Raw genomic sequence first — 20,900 nt, 5'->3', positions numbered from 1 at the left:
GAGAGAGGAGCCATCATGAAGAATCCCCTAGCAACCACCTGAACTGGAACAAGAGCTTTACCAAGGGAAAGAATTGTGCCCAGGCCTGGAAGGGGTCCCATCTGAGGAAAAAACTTACTGAAGCATCTGAGGGTGAGATTATCTGTATTCAGTTTGATTAGACATAGATTTGCACATTTTATTTTGCTTGGTGACTTACTTTGTTCTGTCTGTTACTACTTGGAACCACTTAAATCCTACTTTCTGTATTTAATAAAATCACTTTTTACTTATTAATTGACCCAGAGTATGTATTAATACCTAGGGGAGCAAACAACTGTGCATATTTCTCTATCAGTGTTGTAGAGGGCGTACAATTTAGGAGTTTACCCTGTATAAGCTTTATGCAGGGTAAAACCGATTTATTTGGGTTTAGACCCCATGGGGAGTTGGGCATCTGAGTGTTAAAGACAAGCACACTTCTGTTAGCTGCTTTCAGGTAAACCTGCAGCTTTGGGGCAAGTAATTCAGACCCTGGGTCTGTGTTGGAGCAGACGGGAGTGTCTGGCTCAGCAAGACAGGGTGCTGGAGTCCTGAGCTGGCAGGGAAAGCAGGGGCAGAAGTAGTCTTGGCACATCAGGTGGCAGCTCCCAAGAGGGTTTCTGTGATCCAACCCGTCACACTTAGCTCACAGCCAGTAGGGAAAAACAGCTACTCCCAACATCTTCTGTCTAGATACACATGCCTTGAATTTGTATCAGATTACCAGGTAATATTTTCTGTGACAGGTTGGTTGCAGTATGATGATGAAAAATTGTATATATCACTTTTTATTTCCAAAGCACTTTAAAAACTTTAATGAATTCACACAACATCCTATAGCTTTCTCCCCCTCACACGTTCCCCTCCCCCCCCCACACCTTTTCTAACAAATTGGGATACAGATGGGTTAAGGGCAAATTTTCAAATGTAGATGCCTAAAGTGAGGCACCTAAATAAATACAGTCTGATCTTCAAAATGTTCTGAGCACCAATAACTCTCTCTGAAGTGAGTGGAAGATGCATGTGCTCTGCAATCTGAAAACCAGGCCACTTTAACTTAGGTGCCTAAATATAAAAATTAGGCAATACCATTCCCAACATATACAGTAAATGTTGCCTTTTTACTACAATAAACCATGTTTTTTAAACAAACACAAGGTCATATAATGCTATAAACAAACATACTTATATTACTCAAAATAAATTTGTACAGCCAGGCTTTACCTGTGGATAGATATAACCATATTTATTGTTTTACAATCAAGTATGTTTATATACAACCACCGATATAACTGGTATGATCTTGTACAGATTCCTTCTGTGAATAAGCACCAAGCAATGCTAAAATACTAAGTTGAAAACTTTACTTCAGTAGCTAAAGATAAAATTGCCATTGTTTGAGTTGCAATTCATATTTAGGACTCAGTTGTGTAACTCCTTCTCATGTTGGAGAGAACTCACAAAGCTAAACATTCATCATTGTAAGGGTTATGCCATCATTAACTCTTAATAAAGACTACTATAATTATTCTTAAGTTATAGTATTATATTCTGGAATCAAAAGGTTATTTCTATCTAAGTTAATTGGCTTTGCTTGAGTCTGTAATTGTCACCTGCAAGTTATCATTAGTGGCCCCAGTGACACTATCATAAGATGGAGGGAAAGAAATGGAAGATGCAGTTTGTGATCTATCTAACTGGCTACTTTCCTTCTCAGATACATCTTCTTCTGAGATGCTACTGTCACAGGTTCTGTGTTGGTATGAAAAAGAGCCCTGTTTCATAGAACACTGAATCAAATGGGACCGGAAGGCCCTTTGGATAATAATGGCGGAAAGCTCCTCTTGTCTTCTTCTAAGGGTAGTTGTGATTGGTTTATAAGCAAGCTTGGATGGAATGGCAATCTTAAGATTATTCTCCATCATTAGTTTGTCCATCTCCCCAGATTCTCCTAACACTCTTCTGATAAAAGCAAGCAAAATATCCCAGTAGTAGATCCTATCTCCACTAAACAGAGGAAGATCCATTGCTATCAGCTGAATTTTGTTGGGTTTTGATACACGTAAGGGTTTTTCCAAAGCATCTGCAAAGTCTGAAAGTGCCGAATACTCAATAAACTGAGTCGCCTCAGTATCAAACTTCCCCCATATTTCATAAAACATATCAAAGTCATCTTCACATAAAGGCTCTGTACTTTCCTCAGTAGCAACATTCAAGTTCTCTAAAATAACAGCTATATACATGTTTACAACAATAAGAAATGATATAATGACATAACTTACAAAATATATCATTGCTACAGAGCTATTTACACAAGAAGTATTGTCGCTAGGTTGTGTAATTAAATTTGGAGCACAAGAGTCAGATCTTGTCCCTAAGAAAGGGTTAAGAAGGCCATCCCAGCCGGCTGATGTTGTGATCTGGAAGAGACAGAGCATGCTGCCACCGAAGGTTTGGAAGTTGAAAATGTTATCAATCCCACCATCCCAATTAGCGCAGGCAAAGTGAGCCATGCCCAAAATAGCATAAATATACATGATCAGAAAAAGCAGGAGACCAATATTGAACAGAGCAGGGAGGGACATCAATAATGTAAAAAGGAGAGTTCTAATTCCTTGGGCTTGCCATATTAGTCTCAGGATTCGGCTAATCCGCACCAAGCGGATGATTCTCAACAATGACGGAGACTTTAAAACACCAGCAATGCCAACACCTTTAAAATGAAAGAAAAAGAAGTGTTTTATTGTTAAATGTTCAATGTTAAATAATCAAATCAAGAAAACTAGATATACATATGTACGTTTGATTATCTTTTATGAAATAGCCAGATGAGGTCAGAAAATGTTTAAGGCCTATTTCTGGGTTACAAGGGAGAATGATAATGTTCTGTCAATGCCAGCAAAACTGCTAGTGTCCTTGGCACTTAAAGGGAAAGTTACTGTTAAAAAGGTTGTATTATACCTGCAAAAGTTTAGAAACAAGCAAACAAACAAAAGACCCTTTAAATGTTACAAAATTAAAGTTCTTAGATAAGTAACATGCATCTGTTTTCATACTGTGTATATCATTGTGCTGAGTGCCTAAGACTCATGTGGCTTGTTGAAATATATTTCTGTGTTGGATGCAAGATACCTCACTGGATGTAGTACTACAGCAATTGTTGATGTAAATATTTGCAGTTTGAAAAAAATCTCTGGACAACATTTTAAAATCTGCATGGCTACCAAGTGCCCTTTTTTGCATCACTATGATTTTTTTTAAAGGAGGCTTAAAAGGCTTTGCCTTTTCCTTGCAGAGAAAAAAGTAGTTTATCAAAAATGCTAAGCCTTGTCCTTCCTTTTCTGTTTGGGGCATAAGGAAAGGATCTAACATAATCTGGTTTTGGCCAGGATACAGAACAGAAACAGTACTGTTACTGCTAATGGAAGATCTCTTACTATATATAAAGAACAAATGTCCATTGTCTCACTCCTGGACCTCTCCACAATATTCATTATGGCCGATTGCAAGATACTATTATCCCATCTGAGGGAAATGACAGTGGTCCAAAGAAATGCTCTCTAATTATGAGAATCCTTTCTTCAGAGTCACACACAGAAGCTACCTTTGCTACCAGATTTCTCATTTATGGAGAACCACATGGATTAATTCTCTCCCCAACTTCAATCAGTATTTACATTTAGCCAATGGGTGAAATGGGGAGACTTCATGGGCTCTAATGTCAACAATATAAAAATGACCCAAATTTGTCATTTTCAACCTAGGATAACAATATGGTCAGCCTGTTTTCCCAGTGACTGGCCAACATCAGCACATGGCTCAGGTAGAGCTTATTGAAATTGAATCCCAAGAAGACAGAGGTTAACGCTTCGAACAGCTAGCCATCAAATTGCAGCTCTCTCCAGTTGACAATGCATACCCACAGAACAGCAAGACAGTCCACATCTTGGCAGTCTTTCAAGCCTCCTCCCTGACACAAAGTTCTTGCAAAAAAAGCATGTATGACACTTTTTCTACCATCACCAAACAATTAGGAAGATTTTGTCCCATTCTTGCTACCACTGACCTGGTCATAAGAATACCTCCCCAACCGGATTATAGCAATGCAATTTACTTGGGCTCAAAAACATAAGCCTTGAGAAAACTGCAGTGGGTGCAGAATGCAACAGCATGCCTCATTGAGGGCACAGATTACCACCAATACAGTATCCTGGTGCTTCGCTCTCTTCACTGGCTTCTCATAGAGTATCACATTAAGTTTACGGATGTGGTCTTTATTTCACAGTACTACGTGACCTGAACCCAGGATAATGAGAGGATGTATGGTTGTAATGAGTGCTAGTCTGAAACTTGGGAGATGAGAGTTCAATTCCCTGCTCTGACACAGGAAGCCTGTGTGACCAGGGGAAAGTAACTTGGTATCTTTGTGCCTATCTTTAAAATGGGGATAATAGCACTTTCCTATCTCTCAGAGATGTTGTGACAATAAATACATTAACAGTTGTAAGATGCTACAGTAATGAGCAACATGTAAGTACTCAAGATAGATGGATACCTAAAAGATTGCCTTACTATCACAAGTCCCCCTATGTTTCAATGCAAAGCATGCTTCAATATTTTCTTCCCTAAGAACAGTACATAGCGTATTAATTTACCACTTCTAACCCACTCAAATAAAAAAAAATTTCCTCTGTGACATTACCCAGGATACAATCTGGACTGCTGAACAGCTGTATCCTTTCAAGTCTTCAACCTGGAGTGCCTTTTACACTGCTTCACTGTGGGAGCAACCACCTGTTCTGCTCACACACCGCCTCCAGCATGTAAGTTACTCCCAGCTATGCTGTATGAGTGCTATAACCAGCCACTCTTGAATTACACTGCAGAGCAACGCCAGCAAACTTCCAGTCCTAGACTTTCCTCCAGAAATGTATCTTATACTGCCCAGTCCTCTCCTGGACAATATAAGCTCATATAAAGTCCATCATTTTATTAATAGAAAATGACATGCACAAAAATTGTTCTCAAATAGAGTTTCCCAAACACATCAATCCAATAAAACAAGTTTATTAACTACAGAAAGATAGATTTTAAGTGATTAAAATCAGAATTGGTTACAAGAAAATAAAAGGTAACACACAATATCTAACTTAGCAAGCTAAATGCTTTCAAAGCAAAGGCCTTTCTCGCCACATGCTTCAGCAGTCTTATTGGCTGGGTTCCGTTCAACCTGGACCCCTCCACAGTTCAGTGTTACTTTCCTTGTCCTTCAGATGTTGTTGATGCTGCAGGCAGAGAGAAAGGGAGGAATACTTTGAGGCATCTGTTCCCCTTTCTTACAGTTCTCTTTTCCCTTTGAAGATAATTGTCAGCTGGGGTTCAGGAGACAGAGGGTCTATGGGGATGGGAACCTCCAGCTCTTTCTTTGCCAAGATGTACATTTCTCGCTCACACACTTTTTCCTGCCAAAGAATGGCTGCTTAACCAGGTGATGGTCTGTTTGATTTTGTTGACACCCGGTTCAGGCATCAGTTTGCCTTTTGTCTCTGAGGAACTAGTTTATGGCTGTTTTTCAGACCTTGGAAGAGGTCTCAGTAATATCATACAGTAGAATCTTATAACTTTACGTACAATATTGTCACATATTTTACCAGGACAATAGTGATTGGAAATTTATGAGTTTTCAAATGATACCTCTCAAGGTATATGTAATGGGGTGCACTAACCTCTCGCAAGAGCCCCCCGGATCTTTCTTTTGAGGCATCTGGGCTTGGGTGGATGACGTGGTGGCTGCCTGGCTCCCTGCCAAGCCGGAGACTGGTGATCCTGGAGTTGCTGCTGTTGAAGCCCCTCCTGGGTTTCGCTGGGCTGTTGCTGGGTGGCTTGATGGAGGGAGTTTTGCAGCTCCCGCAGCCTGCTGCTGCTGGCCTAGAGCTATCAGATCTTCCATGGGCCCCTTGTTTGCAGGGGCTGAGCCAAATATCCCCCACTTCTGGTACCATATGTAATGGGGTGCACTCACCTCTTGCGAGTGCCCCCTATCTTAGTGTGTGTGCTGTATTCTCTCTCTCTCACTTTGTGGTAGGTCTTTGGTGACTCAGCCTGTATGTGAAATAAAAACAAAGCAGACCCCTTCTGGGGTACAATAGGGGCCTCTCTCAGTGCCCTCTGTAATGTCTCTGTCAAGCTGTCCCTGCTCCAATATAGAGCAGTGTCCCAGGGCTCCCTCCCAGGAGGCAATGTTTTCGCCCTCTCAAGCTGCAGCTCTCCAGCTGGGCTACTACAGTTCAGTCCCCCTTTCTGGGGTGTCTCAAAGTCCAGGCCACTTTCCCAGTGGCTGGTGGAGGGGACCCAGGCCCATCCTCTACTCCAGGTCCCAGCCCAGGGACCCTATAAGATAGCAGCCATCTGCCATGTCCCTTTTAAATAAACTGTGTTGCTGCTACAATTCCCTGGGACACTCCCCCATGGCTTCAGGACATTTTTCATCCTTACCTTAGCGCCTTGTCCTGGTGGCATTCCATCAGCCACCCCATAGCACCATCCATTCTCCTTCAGCTTTAGCAAGGAACTGAACTCACTCTGGCCCTGCAGCTCTTCTTATACTAGCCTTCTGGATACTGATTGGCTGCTTCCCACACAACCGCTCTAGGCAGCTTGGAGGACCTCTCAACTGCCCTTTTCTGGGGCGGAGTGTGGTAGGGCCATAAGGGTGAACATAAGGGTACAGATTGTCACACTCTCTCATTCAATTTCCCTCCAATGAGAGTGGAATGGAAAGGAACCACATTTGATAGACAATCTTTTATTTAATCGCCTTACTCTGGAAAGTGCACAGATGTCACAAAGGTGGACAGTGTCAAAGGATCTAAGTAGAACAGAACAGAATAGAATTTCTTTTTTTCAAGAAGCAACTGTAGGAGTAAACTTCAATATTGATTCAAAAATAGTGATTGATTAAAATATTATACAATTTATTCAACTCCTCGCCAAAATCCATGATATGCATGGCTTTTTTAATGCAGTTAAAACCATTTATGTCCCGTGCATCTGGAGGCCAACCTCCCCTGAGAGGAGTTGATCAAAGAAATGGAAGCTGTCAACGCACACTGGAAGGAACATTTCAAAGATCTTCTCAATCGGGACTCTGCTGTTGATGACAGTATCTTCACCTTCATCCCACAACACCCGATCAGAGATGAACTCGGAATACCTCCAACCATGGAAGATGTCTGTACAGCTGTTAAACAGATGAAGAACAACAAGGCATCTGGAGTCGATGGAATTACTGCAGAAATCTATAAGCAGTGGGGAGAGGATCACACCTTACAGCTATACACTCTTATGTTGAAAATCTGGAACCACGATAAAATCCCAGATGAACTTAGAGATGCTATGTTTGCGATGATCTTTAAGAAAGGAGATAAATCTGACTGTGGAAATTATAGAGGAATCTCTCTGCTGGCAATTTCAGCAAAAGTCCTTGCTAGATTTCTCATGAACTGTCTTCTTCCTCTTGCCAAAGACATTCTTCCTGAATCTCAGTGTGGGTTTAGACCATCTAGAGGCACTACTGACATGATCTTTACTGCTAGCCAGCGGCAGGAAAAATGTAGAGAACACAGACATATCTGGCATTCATTGACCTGACAAACACCTTTGACTCTATAAACAGGGTAGCACTGTGGGAAATCCTTCTGAAGTATGGATGTCCACCAAAATTTGTCATTATTCTTCATCTCCTTCATGATGACAAGTAAGCAGTGATCCTTTGTAATGAATCTACTACAGCTCCTTTTAAGGTGAAGACAGGCATTAAGCAGGGCTGTGTCACTGCCCTGAGACTCTTCTCCATCTTCCTCGCTGTGATGCTCTATTTCAGCAATTCTCAAACTGTGGGTCATGACCCCATTTTAATGGGGTTGCCAGGGCTGGCTCAGACTTGCTGGGGCCTGGAACCAAAGTGAAAGCCTGAACCCCACCACCCAGGGCTGAAGCCAAAGCCAAGGGCTTCAGCCCTGGGTAGTGAGGCTCAGGTTACAGGCCCCCTGCCTGGGTCTGAAGACCTTGGCCTTTGGCTTTCCCCCCTCACTCCCCCCCACCCGGGATGGTGGGGCTTGGGCTTTGGCCCTGCCACCCGGGGCAGCTGGGCTCAGGCTTCGGTCCCCCCCTCCAGGGATTGTGTAATAATTTGTGTTGTCAGAAAGGGGTGACAGTGCAATGAAGTTGGAGAACACCTGCTCTATTTGGCCACTGACAAGATCCCAGCAGCAGTGCAGCTAATTTATCGAATGGATGGTAAGTTGTTCAACCTAGGCCGCTTCCGATTCATAACCAAAACGTCACCGACCTTAGTCGTTGAGCGTCAGTACGCTGATAACGCTGTAGTGTGTGCTCACTCAGAAACAGATCTTCAGACGACCATCATCTTTGCTGATGCATACCAGAAAATGGGGATGACACTCAACATCCAGAAGACAAAAGTCCTTTGTCAGCAAGCTCCTAGTGCACAACTCCCAGCACCAGCAACACAGATCCACGATAGCCTTCTAGAGAACACAGTGCATTTCCCATATCTTGGAAGCCACCTCTCACAGACAGCTGGCATTGACAAAGAAATCCAGTACCAGCTTAAATGTGCTAGCCGAGCTTTTGGTCATCTCAGAGAAAGGGTGTTTGAAGATTGTGACATCAGGGTGTGCCATGGCTTGAACCAACATCCCACATTAACCCACCCTGCTCAGAAATATATGTTTGCAATGTGACTGCAAAATATATGTTTGCAGAGTCTGTGGCTCTAGAATAGGCCTCAACAGTCACCAGCAGATTCGCAGATAACTTGAAATGGACAATTCATGAAATACAATCATCTTCAACTTCAAGGGATTGCCAATGATGATACAATTTATTCTTAGACTGTTAGGCTATTGCAAACTTGCCTTTGCCAAATTTTATAAGATACCACTATTTTCACGCCCTGGAATACAGCTTTATAAGTTCCATTTTGCTTTAACATTCTACACTACTTTCTTTTATACTATATTATGAAAGATGTATGTACATGTTAGTTATTGTGGTTTGCGCTATGTATAGAATAATAGATAGAAAATTTTAATTGTATTAAATTAAAATGATAAAAAGCGCAAGTTATAAATGTTATTATTAATGGCAGACTGTCAATCTAGGAACTGTTTGGTCAAAAAGGCAAGCAACCACAAGCTTGATTTATTCTTCAGGACATCCCCTTACCTAAGACAAAGTCTGGTATAGAAATTATCTCTATCTAAAAAAAATCCCAAACAGATTTTGTAAGATATAGTATAAAAGAATGCAAAAGTGCTCTGTGTTCAGGATCAAAGAGAAGTGATGTTTAGAGATGTGTTATTCAGAGCCACAAACTAAGTTATAAATGGGGCTTCTTTCATCTGTCCTCTCTTCATAGAAAACAATAAATTGTTACTCACTTTCTCATAAAATAATTTTTTTTAAATTAATGGAGATATCCCATCTCCTAGAACTGGAAGAGACCTTGAAAGGTCATTTAGTCCAGCCCCCTGCCTTCACTAGCAGGATCAAGTACTGATTTTTGCCCCAGATTCCTAAGTGGCCCCCTCAAGGATTGAACTCACAACTGTAGGTTTAGCAGACCAATGCTCAAACTACTGAGCTATCCCTCCCACCCATGGTCACTCTTTGAGATGTGTTGCACATGTCCTTTGCATGTCTCATGCACCAGTGCCAGAGAGTTTTCCTTAGGTACCTGACGGGGTGGCTATGCATGCCCCCTTGCTACCCTCGTGGTCCAAGCCAAGGGTGTAAAGAGTGGAGCCATCCTGCCCATCCTTCAGTTCCTTTGCACCAGAGTTTGAATGATTGACTCTCGTGCTGGGGAAGGAATGTGGGTCATGTAAGGGACATATGCAACACATCTCAAAGAACAACTGTTATGAAAAGATGAGTAACCGTTTCTTCTTTGAGTGATTGCAAAGTGGTACTGGTGGGTACACATATAGCAGATCCTTGTCCCATGAATGCATCCAAGATGGACCTGGGGCTGTGACCCATTCTCAAACAGAATTAGGGACATTTTCTACTCTGGTGAGTTGCAAACAAGTCTACTGTAGGAACCCCACATATTGAAACACTGATCTTGGCACACCTGTGTTGAGAGATCACTCGTGATCCAGATTGAACGACCTGCTCAAGCAATCTCCTAGGCCATTCTAAACTCCCAGCAGGTGGTGAGAGGCTTTAAGAGTTAACAAATTCCATATGCAGAAATGGCACCGCCTGACTGTCTCCTGGCACATGCTGCCTGATCTGGCATTCCCTCCTTTTTCACATAAAATACTGTTGTGGTGCTGTTGGAGAGCACCTGGATGGTCCTGCCCTGTGCATGTGGCAGAAACTGCTGATGTTCTGAATAGAGTAGATTTGTGAGTAGATCACAATCCCCAAGCCTATAGATCACCCAAATGCACTCCCCACCCCATGGTGGAAGTGTCTGTCACCAAGGCCAAAATGGGGATAGTAGATGAGAACAGGACTCCACTGCAATATTGTCTTGGTTGATCCACCAAACCAGAGATGACAAGTCTTTGTTTGGGATAAACACTAGCTTATCTACATGGTGTGCCTGAGGGAAGTACACTGACCTGAGCCATGCTTGCAAGCCTCCAAAATGCAAAATGGCAGAGGGGGGGTGTCACATAAGTGAATGGTGCCATATCTCCCAGGAGCCTGAGGCAGTTCCTTACTGTGGTCCAGGGTTGGCCCTTGAATGGCGCACAGAAATCTCATATAGCTAGAAACTGGATTGGGGCAGAAAAGCTGTGCCAAGGGTTGAGTCCAGGACCACCCCAATAAACTAATCTCTGTAGATGTGGAGGTGTTCACTTCCAGGCCTAGGCATTGGAACAGAGCATCTGATGAATATGGCTCTCCACCTACTGACAGGAATGACCCCACACCAACTAATCACCTAAGTACAGAGACATTTGGATGTCCCAATGTGGGAGACAGGCTGCCATCACAGCCATGCATTTGGCAAAAGTGTGGACAATAGGCCAAAGCGCAGAACTGGAAGTGATCACCTACTACTATGAGTCTTAGGACTCTTGTGTGGCCAGGATGGATCGCCACACAGAAATATGCATCTCACAAGTTGAGGGCAGCATACCAATTACCAAGATCTAAGAAAGAAATAATAGTTGTAAGGGAAACCAAACAGGACCGTGCCATTTTGATGTATTTGTTCAAGTGCTGAAGATCTAGAATTAACCTGAAACTCCCTTTTCCTTTGGGTATTATGAAGTAGCAGGAATAGAACCTTCTTCCCCAGTACTGAGGAGCACTTCCTCTATAGAGTCCAAAGAAATTAGAGTCTGCAGTTCTTCTTGTCTTATAACAGACCCATGAGATGGGTCTCTGAAAAGGGCTGGGCTGGCAGGTAGGGAGGTGGGGTGGGACAGAAGGATAGAAAGAAACTGCATGGTATATTTCCATTCCACTGTGCTTAGAACCCACTTGTCTAAGGTGATGAACTGCCAGGCATTTCGGAAACAGGATAACCTTTTCCCAAAGAGGGGGGAAAACTCAGTGAGGTCCAATCTGGTAGGAATACCATCATCAACAAAAGAGTCAAACAGGTTGCTCTGAGGACTGCGGCTACCTGAAAACATGACCATGGAGGCAAATAGTGGAGGCTTCCTTCTCTGTTGTCCCTGTTTGCATCTGGACTGATCCAGCTGTCTAGGCAGGTAATACTGCTATCTCAGCTGAAATTGACACCAAAACCTTGTTCTTTTGGGGGCTGGTATATAAAGTCACTGAGACTTTAACACTGCCCTGAGTCTTTTAGTGTAGAGTGCCTTATCAGTCTAAGAGGAAAATAAAGCACTGTCCCCAAAGGAAAAGTCTTCAGTAGTCTGTACTTCTATAGGAATCCATGCCTGAAGCCACGATAAACTACACATGGCTACCACTGTGTCAAAGACCCTGGAAGCTGATTCTGCAGCGTCCAGGGAAGCTGACCAGGATACTAAATGACCCTCCATCAGAAGGGACTGAAACTTGTCCCGAAGTCCTCGGGCTGCTTGTTGAAGTACTTAGTCATAGCATCCCAATTTGAATAGTTGTATTGGGCCAAGAGAGCCAGATGGTTGTCTATGGTGCTGTAATTCTGCAGCTGAATAAGCCTTATTACCAAGAAGGTCCAAATCTTTGCATCCTTTTCTTTTGGGGTAGCTTTCGCTCTACTGTGGCGATGTCTTTCATGTACCTTTGCCACTACCAGAGAGCTCAGCATGGGGTATTGATAGAAGTGTTTGAACCCCTAGGATGTCACCTGGTATTTACTTCCAGTGCACTTTGCAAAAGGTGTGATGGACAATAGGGACTTGATAGGAGGCATAATCACCTCATTTATATGAAGAGTAAGTTTCCCTGAAGTAGCTGGATGTAAAATGTCTATGAACTTGCAAGGGTTCTCCTCCACAAGCTCCATCTGGATACCAAGAAAAGTAGCCCTCCTTTTCAGGAGCTTTTGGTAGACCTTAAATTCATCCAGTACCATGGAAGATGCTGCTGCTACCAGCGTCTCATCTGGTGATGAGGATGAGGTATTCAGAGAAGGCAAGACAGAAACCTCCTAATGCTGATCTTGTACTGCTGATGAAGATGGTAGGTCTGAGGCAGGTTGTGAAAGGTTCCAGCAGCTGCTCAGTACCGACCATGAGCAACCTCTCTGTAGTGTGTGGGAAACTTTATCTTCTCAGCAATCTACTTCAGTAGGTTAGCAGCAAAGTGGATCTCGATGTTGGAGGCATACCCGAGGGATCGAGTGTGGCAAGTGGTGGGGCTGGTATGGTACTGAAGGCCAGTTATGCCTAGACCAGGCACTCCAGTCTGTAGATCTGCTCTTGTCAAAGTGTTGTGTGTGAGAGCAGGAATAAATCCTGGAGGACACCCTGGATATTCTGAAGTGGGTGACATAACAACCCACTTCACACTCTGATGAGGAATAGGAGTCCTTTGAAGGCCCAGGTGGTGTGGTACCGAGCCACATCATCAGAATCATAGAATCACAGAAGTTGGTACTGTAACAGACCCCAACATCGGTGCCAAAGTCTGCACTGCATAGGGTTGGAAGAGACCTCAGGAGGTCATCTAGCCCAACCCCAACTAAATCATCCCAGCCAGGGCTTTGTCAAGCCAGGCCTTAAAAACCTCTAAGGATGGAGATTCCACCACCTCCCTAGGTAACCCATTCCAGTGCTTCACCACCCTCCTAGTGAAATAGTTTCTCCTAATATCCAACCTAGACCTACCCCATTGCAACTTGAGACCACTGCTCCTTGTTCTGTCATGTGCCACCACTGAGAACAGTCTAGCTCCATCCTCTTTGGAACCCCCCTTCAGCAATCAGAGGCCAGGATTGTGGGCTGGTCTACACTACAGTAGGGACCGACGCTCTGAGATCAATCCACCAGTGGTCGATTTAGCGGGCCTAGTAAAGACCCGCCAAATCAACTGCAGATCACTCTCCAGTCAACCCCTGTATTCTACCCCCGAAGAGAAGAGTAAGATAAGTCGACGGGAGATTTTCTCCCGTCGACCCCCCGTGGTGTAGACCCTGCGGTAACTCGACCTAAGGTACGTCAACTCCAGCTACTTTATTCACGTAGCTGGAGTTGCGTAGCATAGGTCGACTTACTGCAGTAGTGTAGACATAGCCTGTGTTCTACATCGAGACTGCAGTACTGGTGGTAGCAACAGGGGCTTTCTACCTATTTGTACTGTGAACTGCGGTGGAACAAGGGACTGGAAATCCAGGTGCCAGCATTGAGGAAGCTGAGGAAGATGCTACTAGATCTGAAGTCGTAGGTACTGTAACAGCCCCCAATATCAGTGCCAAAGTCTGCACTGCATGTGATGGCCCCAGTAGGGCACTGTCAGCCTTAATGAGTGGTGAAGGCAGTGCCAAGCGGCACAACAGATCCTTCGCGGCTGCGTAGGCCTCTGGTGTTGTCTGCACCAATAAGATCCCTTGCCCTGCAGAAATCAGGGGTGATGGATCCTCTGTTGCCACTGATGAAATAGCCAGTCTCAGCAAACCTGGGATGGGTACCAGAGTCAATGGTTCTGTCCTAGGAAAGGCCCTATGTGGTGGTTCTGGGGAGCAGTGAGCCAAAAGGTGTACTCTGCTTTTGGTACTGGAGTGGCTAATGTCTACGGCAGAGGTGTCCCACATCAAGGACTCTGAGAAAATCAAAACTGTCTTTGATCTCTGTCCTCAGGCAATGCCAGGGAAGCACTGCTACAAGGAATATTCAAGGAACTCCCGCGTTCTGACCAAGCAGGCTTCAATGCTAGGTGAAGAGTGGTTTCCCTGTGGATGTATATATGTCACTCTTCTCTCTGCTGCTTTGTTCTAGTTTTGAAGCCTCAGAAAACTGGACACCTGTCTCTGACGTAAACCTCACCCAAACACTTCAAGAGCAAGAGTGATGATCATTTATGGGCATCGGCTTATGATATCTGGAGCAAGGAATGAAACCAGGTGTCCTTGGCATAGGCTCCCCCAGTACACGGCAAAGCTTAGAGAGCACAATTAGGTATGATCATAAAATACAATAAAAGAAAGGAAAGAAGGGGTACCAAAGGACCAAAGCTGAGTATTACTAACTATGACTAGATAACTATAGACACAAATAAGTTCACACAGCAACAAGGGCTGAAACGCACAGTATGCTCTGACCACCCACAGACAATAAGAAGGAACTAAAGGGATGGACGGGGTGACTCCTCCCTTTATCCCCTCAGCTTGGAGGATGAGGGACACCAGTGTGCAGGTATGGCCGCCCCCACAGGTACTGCTAGGTAAAACACTCTGGCACCAGTGCAGAGACATGCACACATCAGCAGTGTAATGGACATATTCAATCTCTCAAAGAAGAACCTCAGTGTAAAACCACACAAAGGATTCTAGGAATAGTCTTATGGAAAATGATTTATGTCATCCGCACTCTAAAATAGTCATTCATTTAACTTTAAGGAGAATGCATATAGCTAGGAATTTTTTTGGTTACATCTAACCTCATGTTTCCACTTCAAGGTGAAAACCTTTGTTCACTACTTGAATGCTTGAGGTGGTATAAATTCCTTTTGTGGTGTTCATTTGCAAACGTTTTGTGTTTAAAGGCAGTTATCTAAGGTAATAACTCTCTGATGTCATTGCTATTTGAATAGTGAGATATTTTATGAACCAACATGAAAAAATTTGGTGCTATAACTGGATTACGATTGTGAGAAGCCATTTGAGTATAAAGATATTGTTATTAACAAGTTATATGGCAACGCTGAAGCAGCACCTTACTGAATTCAGGCAAGAGTCCCTCTCCAAGGCCTGGTAAGAAGAAAGGACAATAATTTACTTGATGACTATTCAAATTTAAAGACTTCATAATTTCTGTTTAAAAAAGATTATTTTAAGAGCTGAAACCCCCTTCTATCGGGAATAGTGGTGTTTAGACTAATTTGAAATAGAATTTTAAATCCTATTAATTCCTGAGCTGAAGACAATGACCAGAACAACTCCAGGAGGGTGTTGAGCCAATGAGAGGGTGAAAGTGGCTGATATTTGAATCTAATCACACTTCTAAAAGAGGTGTGTTTTCCTCCTTCAATGAGATTATAAATAGAATATTATAAATCTCTCTGAATTGAGCAAGAAAGCAACAACACTTGATCCCATCTCTCAATTTCAACAGCAACACACTTTACAGCACCCTTATCTAAGCTCAGCAGCTCATCTTAGCTCTCTAAGAAAACTGCCGTAGTAACCAGATAGCTAAGAACAGAGAACTAAATAAACAAAATGCAGCATAAAAAAGAGGCAACTTTCCAGTCCAGCATTGATTTTGCAACATATAGTGAGGAGACAGAGTTTGCAAAAGCACTGCCAAGGGATTAGATTAAATTTTCCTTGTAATTATTTTAATGGGATATTGAAATGCTATTGCAATGTAAGGTATTAACTACTTGTCCTGGTATACCAGGTCATTTGGACTATGTATTCCTAGAGAGGACACATCAGCTAACCTTGATAAAGTGAGAAAAATAATGGGATTTTATTCAAGTTTAAGATTCTTAATATTTATTAATTTTCCTTTCTCAAGACAGCTCTTTGAACAGCCTCTTTTAAGTAACTGACTTTAAATATTGGTTTCATGAAACACAGGGCTTGTCTACACTTGTAATGCTACAGAGGCACAGCTGCACTATCTCCCCGAAAGGCGGAAACTAGGTCCACGGAAGAATTCTTTCATCAACCTAGAGCTGTCCACACCAGTTGACAGCACTTAGACTTAGGTTGACTTAACTACAATACTAAGGGGTGTACCGTAGACCTGCCTTAGTTAAGAGTACTCAACTTTATAAACTATGTTATCTGTGATAAACTAAACAGGATTCACCTACCCTTAATCGAAATTCTTTTGCGTCTCTGTAAACTGTGTTAGTTACCTATGCTACATTGAGTCAATACTCAATTGGGGAAGCCATTGAGCATTGGCCTGCTAAACCCAGAGTTATGAGCTCAATCCTTGAGGGGGCCACTTAGGGATCTAGGGCAAAATCAGTACTTAGTCCTGCTGGTGAAGGCAGGGGGCTGGACTCATATGACTTTTCAATGTCCCTTCCAGTTCTAGGAGATAGGATATCTCCATTAATTTATTATAATACTGATATTGGGAACCACATACTTTGGTTTATGTTTACCTAAAGAAGAGCATCCCCACTCGGGGAAGCTCAACTCTCAAAGGTGTAACCTCTGTTGTAAATTCTCCCCAGAGAGGCATTAAGAAGAGATTGTAACTGAAGTAACCATTATCTGTGGCTTGTTTATGATTTGTTTTTCTTTCTTTAATAATCATAGTTAATAATTATGATTACTTTACTTGTCTTTAATTGTGATGTACTCTCAGGCATGGAAAGAACCCTGTGTAACTGAAATACTGGGAGTCATGTCCCTGAATTGACAGTGAGAGAGACAATTATCAAGATTTGGCATACCATTTCTTGTTTCTCTGTTTAGACTACAACATTTTAATAATTTTGGAGATAAAATTAATTGGCGCTCAACCACTTAAAACACCCACTTTCTGCCCCACAGGACTCATGTGCAGGAAGTCTGGCCATATGGCTTGCACCTCACTTTCAATATTTTATCTGAAAATGTGGCCCATGACTCCTTCGCCACGCCCACCTAGATGCTAACTGAGGGACATCCATTAATTTCTGGTATAGCTGGTAATTCCTGGTGGAATTAGCAAGCAGTAAAAATAAAAATAAAAAAAGAGCAGCAGATTAACCCTTTCATTGCTAATCCCCCACCATAAATGATTATGCTTCTATCACTCACTGAATTTAAAATGAAATTAATGGCATATTAGTATTTAGAGTAACTGGTACGTTCAGCAACTCAGCAGGGGTATAAATGCCAGATGTCATGTAGCTACCCATCAGAGAACTAGACATTTTTCTGAGGTTTGTGGAATAGCTTAGTGTGCTATGCAGAAACAAGGGAGGAAGTTGAGAGCAAGTTTTTTGTCTGTCAGTTCTGGTGAATGCTCCATTATACAATCTGTGACTGGGCAGAAAGCATACACAAACCAGAGGATTGGTGAGGAAACCAGAGATAGGAAGGAAGTGGAAGCAACACAGATAAAAGCAGAAAGGATAGGCCCAGCAGAAGGGGAAGATTGTAGTGCTTCACGAGAAGTTGTGGGAGATTTTAAAAGGTGGGTGGTTCACTGTTGTGGAAAGAGAAAGGGATGGTTTAAGCAACTAGAAACATGGTGGGAATTCTCTTTAGACGGGACAGACAAGGAAGAACTGAAAGTAAGTATATCCACCTTCAGTTCTCTAACAGTAATTATCTACCTTCACCTAGTAATACTATATTTTACTGTCACCCAGTTTTATTTGAAAAAACCAAGTATAATTATATTCTCAACATTCACAAATAACGGGCCAAATCCAGAGAGCTGCTGAGCAACTCTAACTCTCGTGAACTTCATGGTTCAGTACCTGTCAGGATGTAGCTTAATTTTTTTTAAAAGAAATTAAATAAATATCTGAATTTTCTTATAAAATTCACACAGTGGCCATCATTAACATCTTTACATATGTATCTTTGTGCCTAACTGGTATTACTGTGATATTTCTTATACTTCGTACTGGGAAAAATGCAATACAATTAATTATTTGCTAGCTGAGAAAGTAAAGATTTTTAAGGGCAGCCACTGTTTTACTATATTATTTACTCAGTAAAAAACAAACTTGTTCTTTTCCCAAAAAGCATTTATGGGTAGATTGAAAACTATGCCCGTCAGTATATCTCTGCTCTTTTCCAAGGACACTAGTGAAAGCAATGTGGTTTTTTGTTTTTGTTTTTGTTTTTTTGGGGGGGAGGAGGGGAGAATTATCTGCTTTTTTGTTTGCTTGCTTTGTTCATTTGGAATGAATTGCCTACACCTGGGATAGAACAACTCCAATGTAACCAAAATTTCTCTATGTGATTTACATGAACATTTACTACTGGTCAAACAAATCTCCATTTTCACCTTTTGTTTGCTTGGGGCTGGCAAAACAAAATTCTTGGCCTAACAGCAAATTTTACTTACTAACTAATGAAAGGATCACAACAAGTAAATCAAATATATTCCAGCCATTGGTGAAGAAGTAGTATCTTAGAGCCAGTATTTTCATGATGGACTCTCCAGTAAATATGGCAACAAAGACCTTGTTGATGATCTCAAGGATATTCTTGCTTTTTTCATCTTGGTCTTCACTGACCCACATCATAATGATCATGTTAAGGCAGATGAGAGTCACAATTGTAATCTCAAAAGCTTTGCTTGATACAATGTCAAAAAAAAATCCTTGGTATTTGTTCTGAGAACAAGAAAATGGTCATTAGTGCTAGTTATAAGAATCAAGCAACACAAAAATGGTAATATAATTAAATCTCTACCTCCAGGAAAGTAACTCAAGGGAAAATAAATATCACAATAATGGGCCTGATACATTTTTTTTAGGTGACAGCATAGACATCCAAGATTGAAAGCTGCACCTAATATTTCCACATATCACACAATCATGGTTCTTTAGTGGAAATTACACAGCAGAGAATTTTCAGAGCATATTATAACTTATATTTATAAACACTGTTTTAACAAATATGTTTAGTGTAAACGGTTCTTATTAGAGCTAGTAAAACAGCAAAAACCTGATTCACTAATTAATTTATGAAACCAAGCTCCAAGGTCAATTTGCTACTACTTGTGGGTATCATTTGTTATGTACAAGTATTCAGACAACAATTCATTCATGAAAATGTTAATGAATCCTGAAATTTTCAAAAATTTGAACATAGAATTATTTGCCTGTACGATAACTGGAATTCTTTAAGATGTGCTGTCCATATACAAATACCACTCTTGGTAGTGCGCATGTACTTTGTGACCTTGAGATTAGAGTATTTTGTTCAGCAGTGCCTGTTGGTCCACATATGCACCCTGAATGCTCTTATACTCATGTTCCGAGGACCTAAAGGGCAGTGTGGGATCAACCACCACTCAGTTCCTGCTCCACAACAAAAATCCAATTTACTATAGGATTCTGTAATAGTGGGGAAGGACTGTGGAATGTGTGTGTATACACACACACACACACACGTATCTCAAAAAATCCCAGCTATTGCAGAGGTAAGTAACTTTTATTTCTTCTTTGAGTGCTTGTCCCTATATGTGACTCCCAAACAGTGGCCTGAAGTAAGGTGGTGGTGGCTCAGAGTCTCATCTGAAGATAGATTGTAAAACAGCTCTGCCAAAAGAAGTGTCCACTCTAGAAGCTTCCACTAATGCACAGTGCTTAGTAAACATCTGTATGGAGGCCTATGTAGTTACTTTGCAGAGGCTGCTTGTTTCCTAGTGGCATGGGCTCTAATGCTATCTGGGGATCTAATCTATATAGTCCATAACAAAGTCTGATGCACCCTGAAACCCATTTAAATAACCTTTGGATGGAAATAGGACAGCCGTTCATTCTCTTGGCAAAGGACAAGAAAAGTCTTTAGGAAGCTCTGAAGGGTTTTATTTGCTGCAGGTAAAGGGCTGGGGCCCTATGAATATTGAGGATATGTAGATTAGAGGCTCCATGACTAGAATGAAGCTTAGGAAAAAATGTAGGTAGCTGGATAGTCTGATTTAAATGGAAGTCTGATATTACTTTTGGCAAGAACTTAGAGGGTGGTCTAAAAGACATCTTATCAGAGTAGAAAGTAGGTGCTCTCCTGGCAGATTCCTCTTACACTATCTCCCCTATCTTTCTAGTCAATGTGATTGCTATTAGGAAAGAAATTTTCCTGGATAAATATAGTTGAGAACATGATGCCATGGGCTCAAATTGGGGACCCATGAAGCCTGCCAGCATAACATTAAGGTCCCATGGGGAATGGCTCCAATATTGGTGGAAAACCCCTTATGAAGCCCTTAAGGAATCTGGACATCCTGGGGTGGGAACAGCCTGTACATCCCATGAGAGGTGGACAGTAAATGTTAGTAGCTGCTAGGTGCACCTTCACAGAACTAATTAAAAGTCGAGAGATCTCTAGAGAGAGTAGATAGCTAAAATAGTATGTGGCATTTGTGTCTCAAAAGGCTGTAAGACATACCATTTCAAAAATCTTCTCCACTTAGCCACATAAGTGTGTCTGGTAGAGCCTTTCCTACTATTTGCTAAAATATTCTGCACGTCTGATGAACAAGGCCTCTTTACTTCTGACATACATCCAGAAATCATATTGTCAGATGCAG

The 20,900-nt window shown here is 42.0% G+C and overlaps 1 protein-coding gene across 1 annotated transcript in view; it reads right to left on the bottom strand.

Moving 5' to 3' along the window:
- Positions 1-1,248: 1,248 nt before the first annotated feature.
- The window catches only part of LOC117873951 (sodium channel protein type 5 subunit alpha-like), a 129,596-nt gene continuing 109,944 nt past the window's right edge, over positions 1,249-20,900 (bottom strand). Inside the window, exons 27-28 of the mRNA XM_034763855.1 lie at positions 18,708-18,978; positions 1,249-2,734 (exon numbers count right to left, since the gene is read on the bottom strand). Of these exons, the coding sequence (XP_034619746.1) occupies positions 1,602-2,734; positions 18,708-18,978 (1,404 nt within the window). The 3' untranslated portion in view covers positions 1,249-1,601. The remainder of the gene's footprint in view (positions 2,735-18,707; positions 18,979-20,900) is intronic.

The sequence above is a fragment of the Trachemys scripta genome, chromosome 2 (genome assembly GCF_013100865.1).
Source record: "Trachemys scripta elegans isolate TJP31775 chromosome 2, CAS_Tse_1.0, whole genome shotgun sequence".
In the NCBI taxonomy this organism is placed as follows: Eukaryota; Metazoa; Chordata; order Testudines; family Emydidae; genus Trachemys; species Trachemys scripta.
The sequence above is the reverse complement of the archived record's forward strand: the minus strand, read 5'-3'. Positions and strand labels throughout refer to the sequence as shown.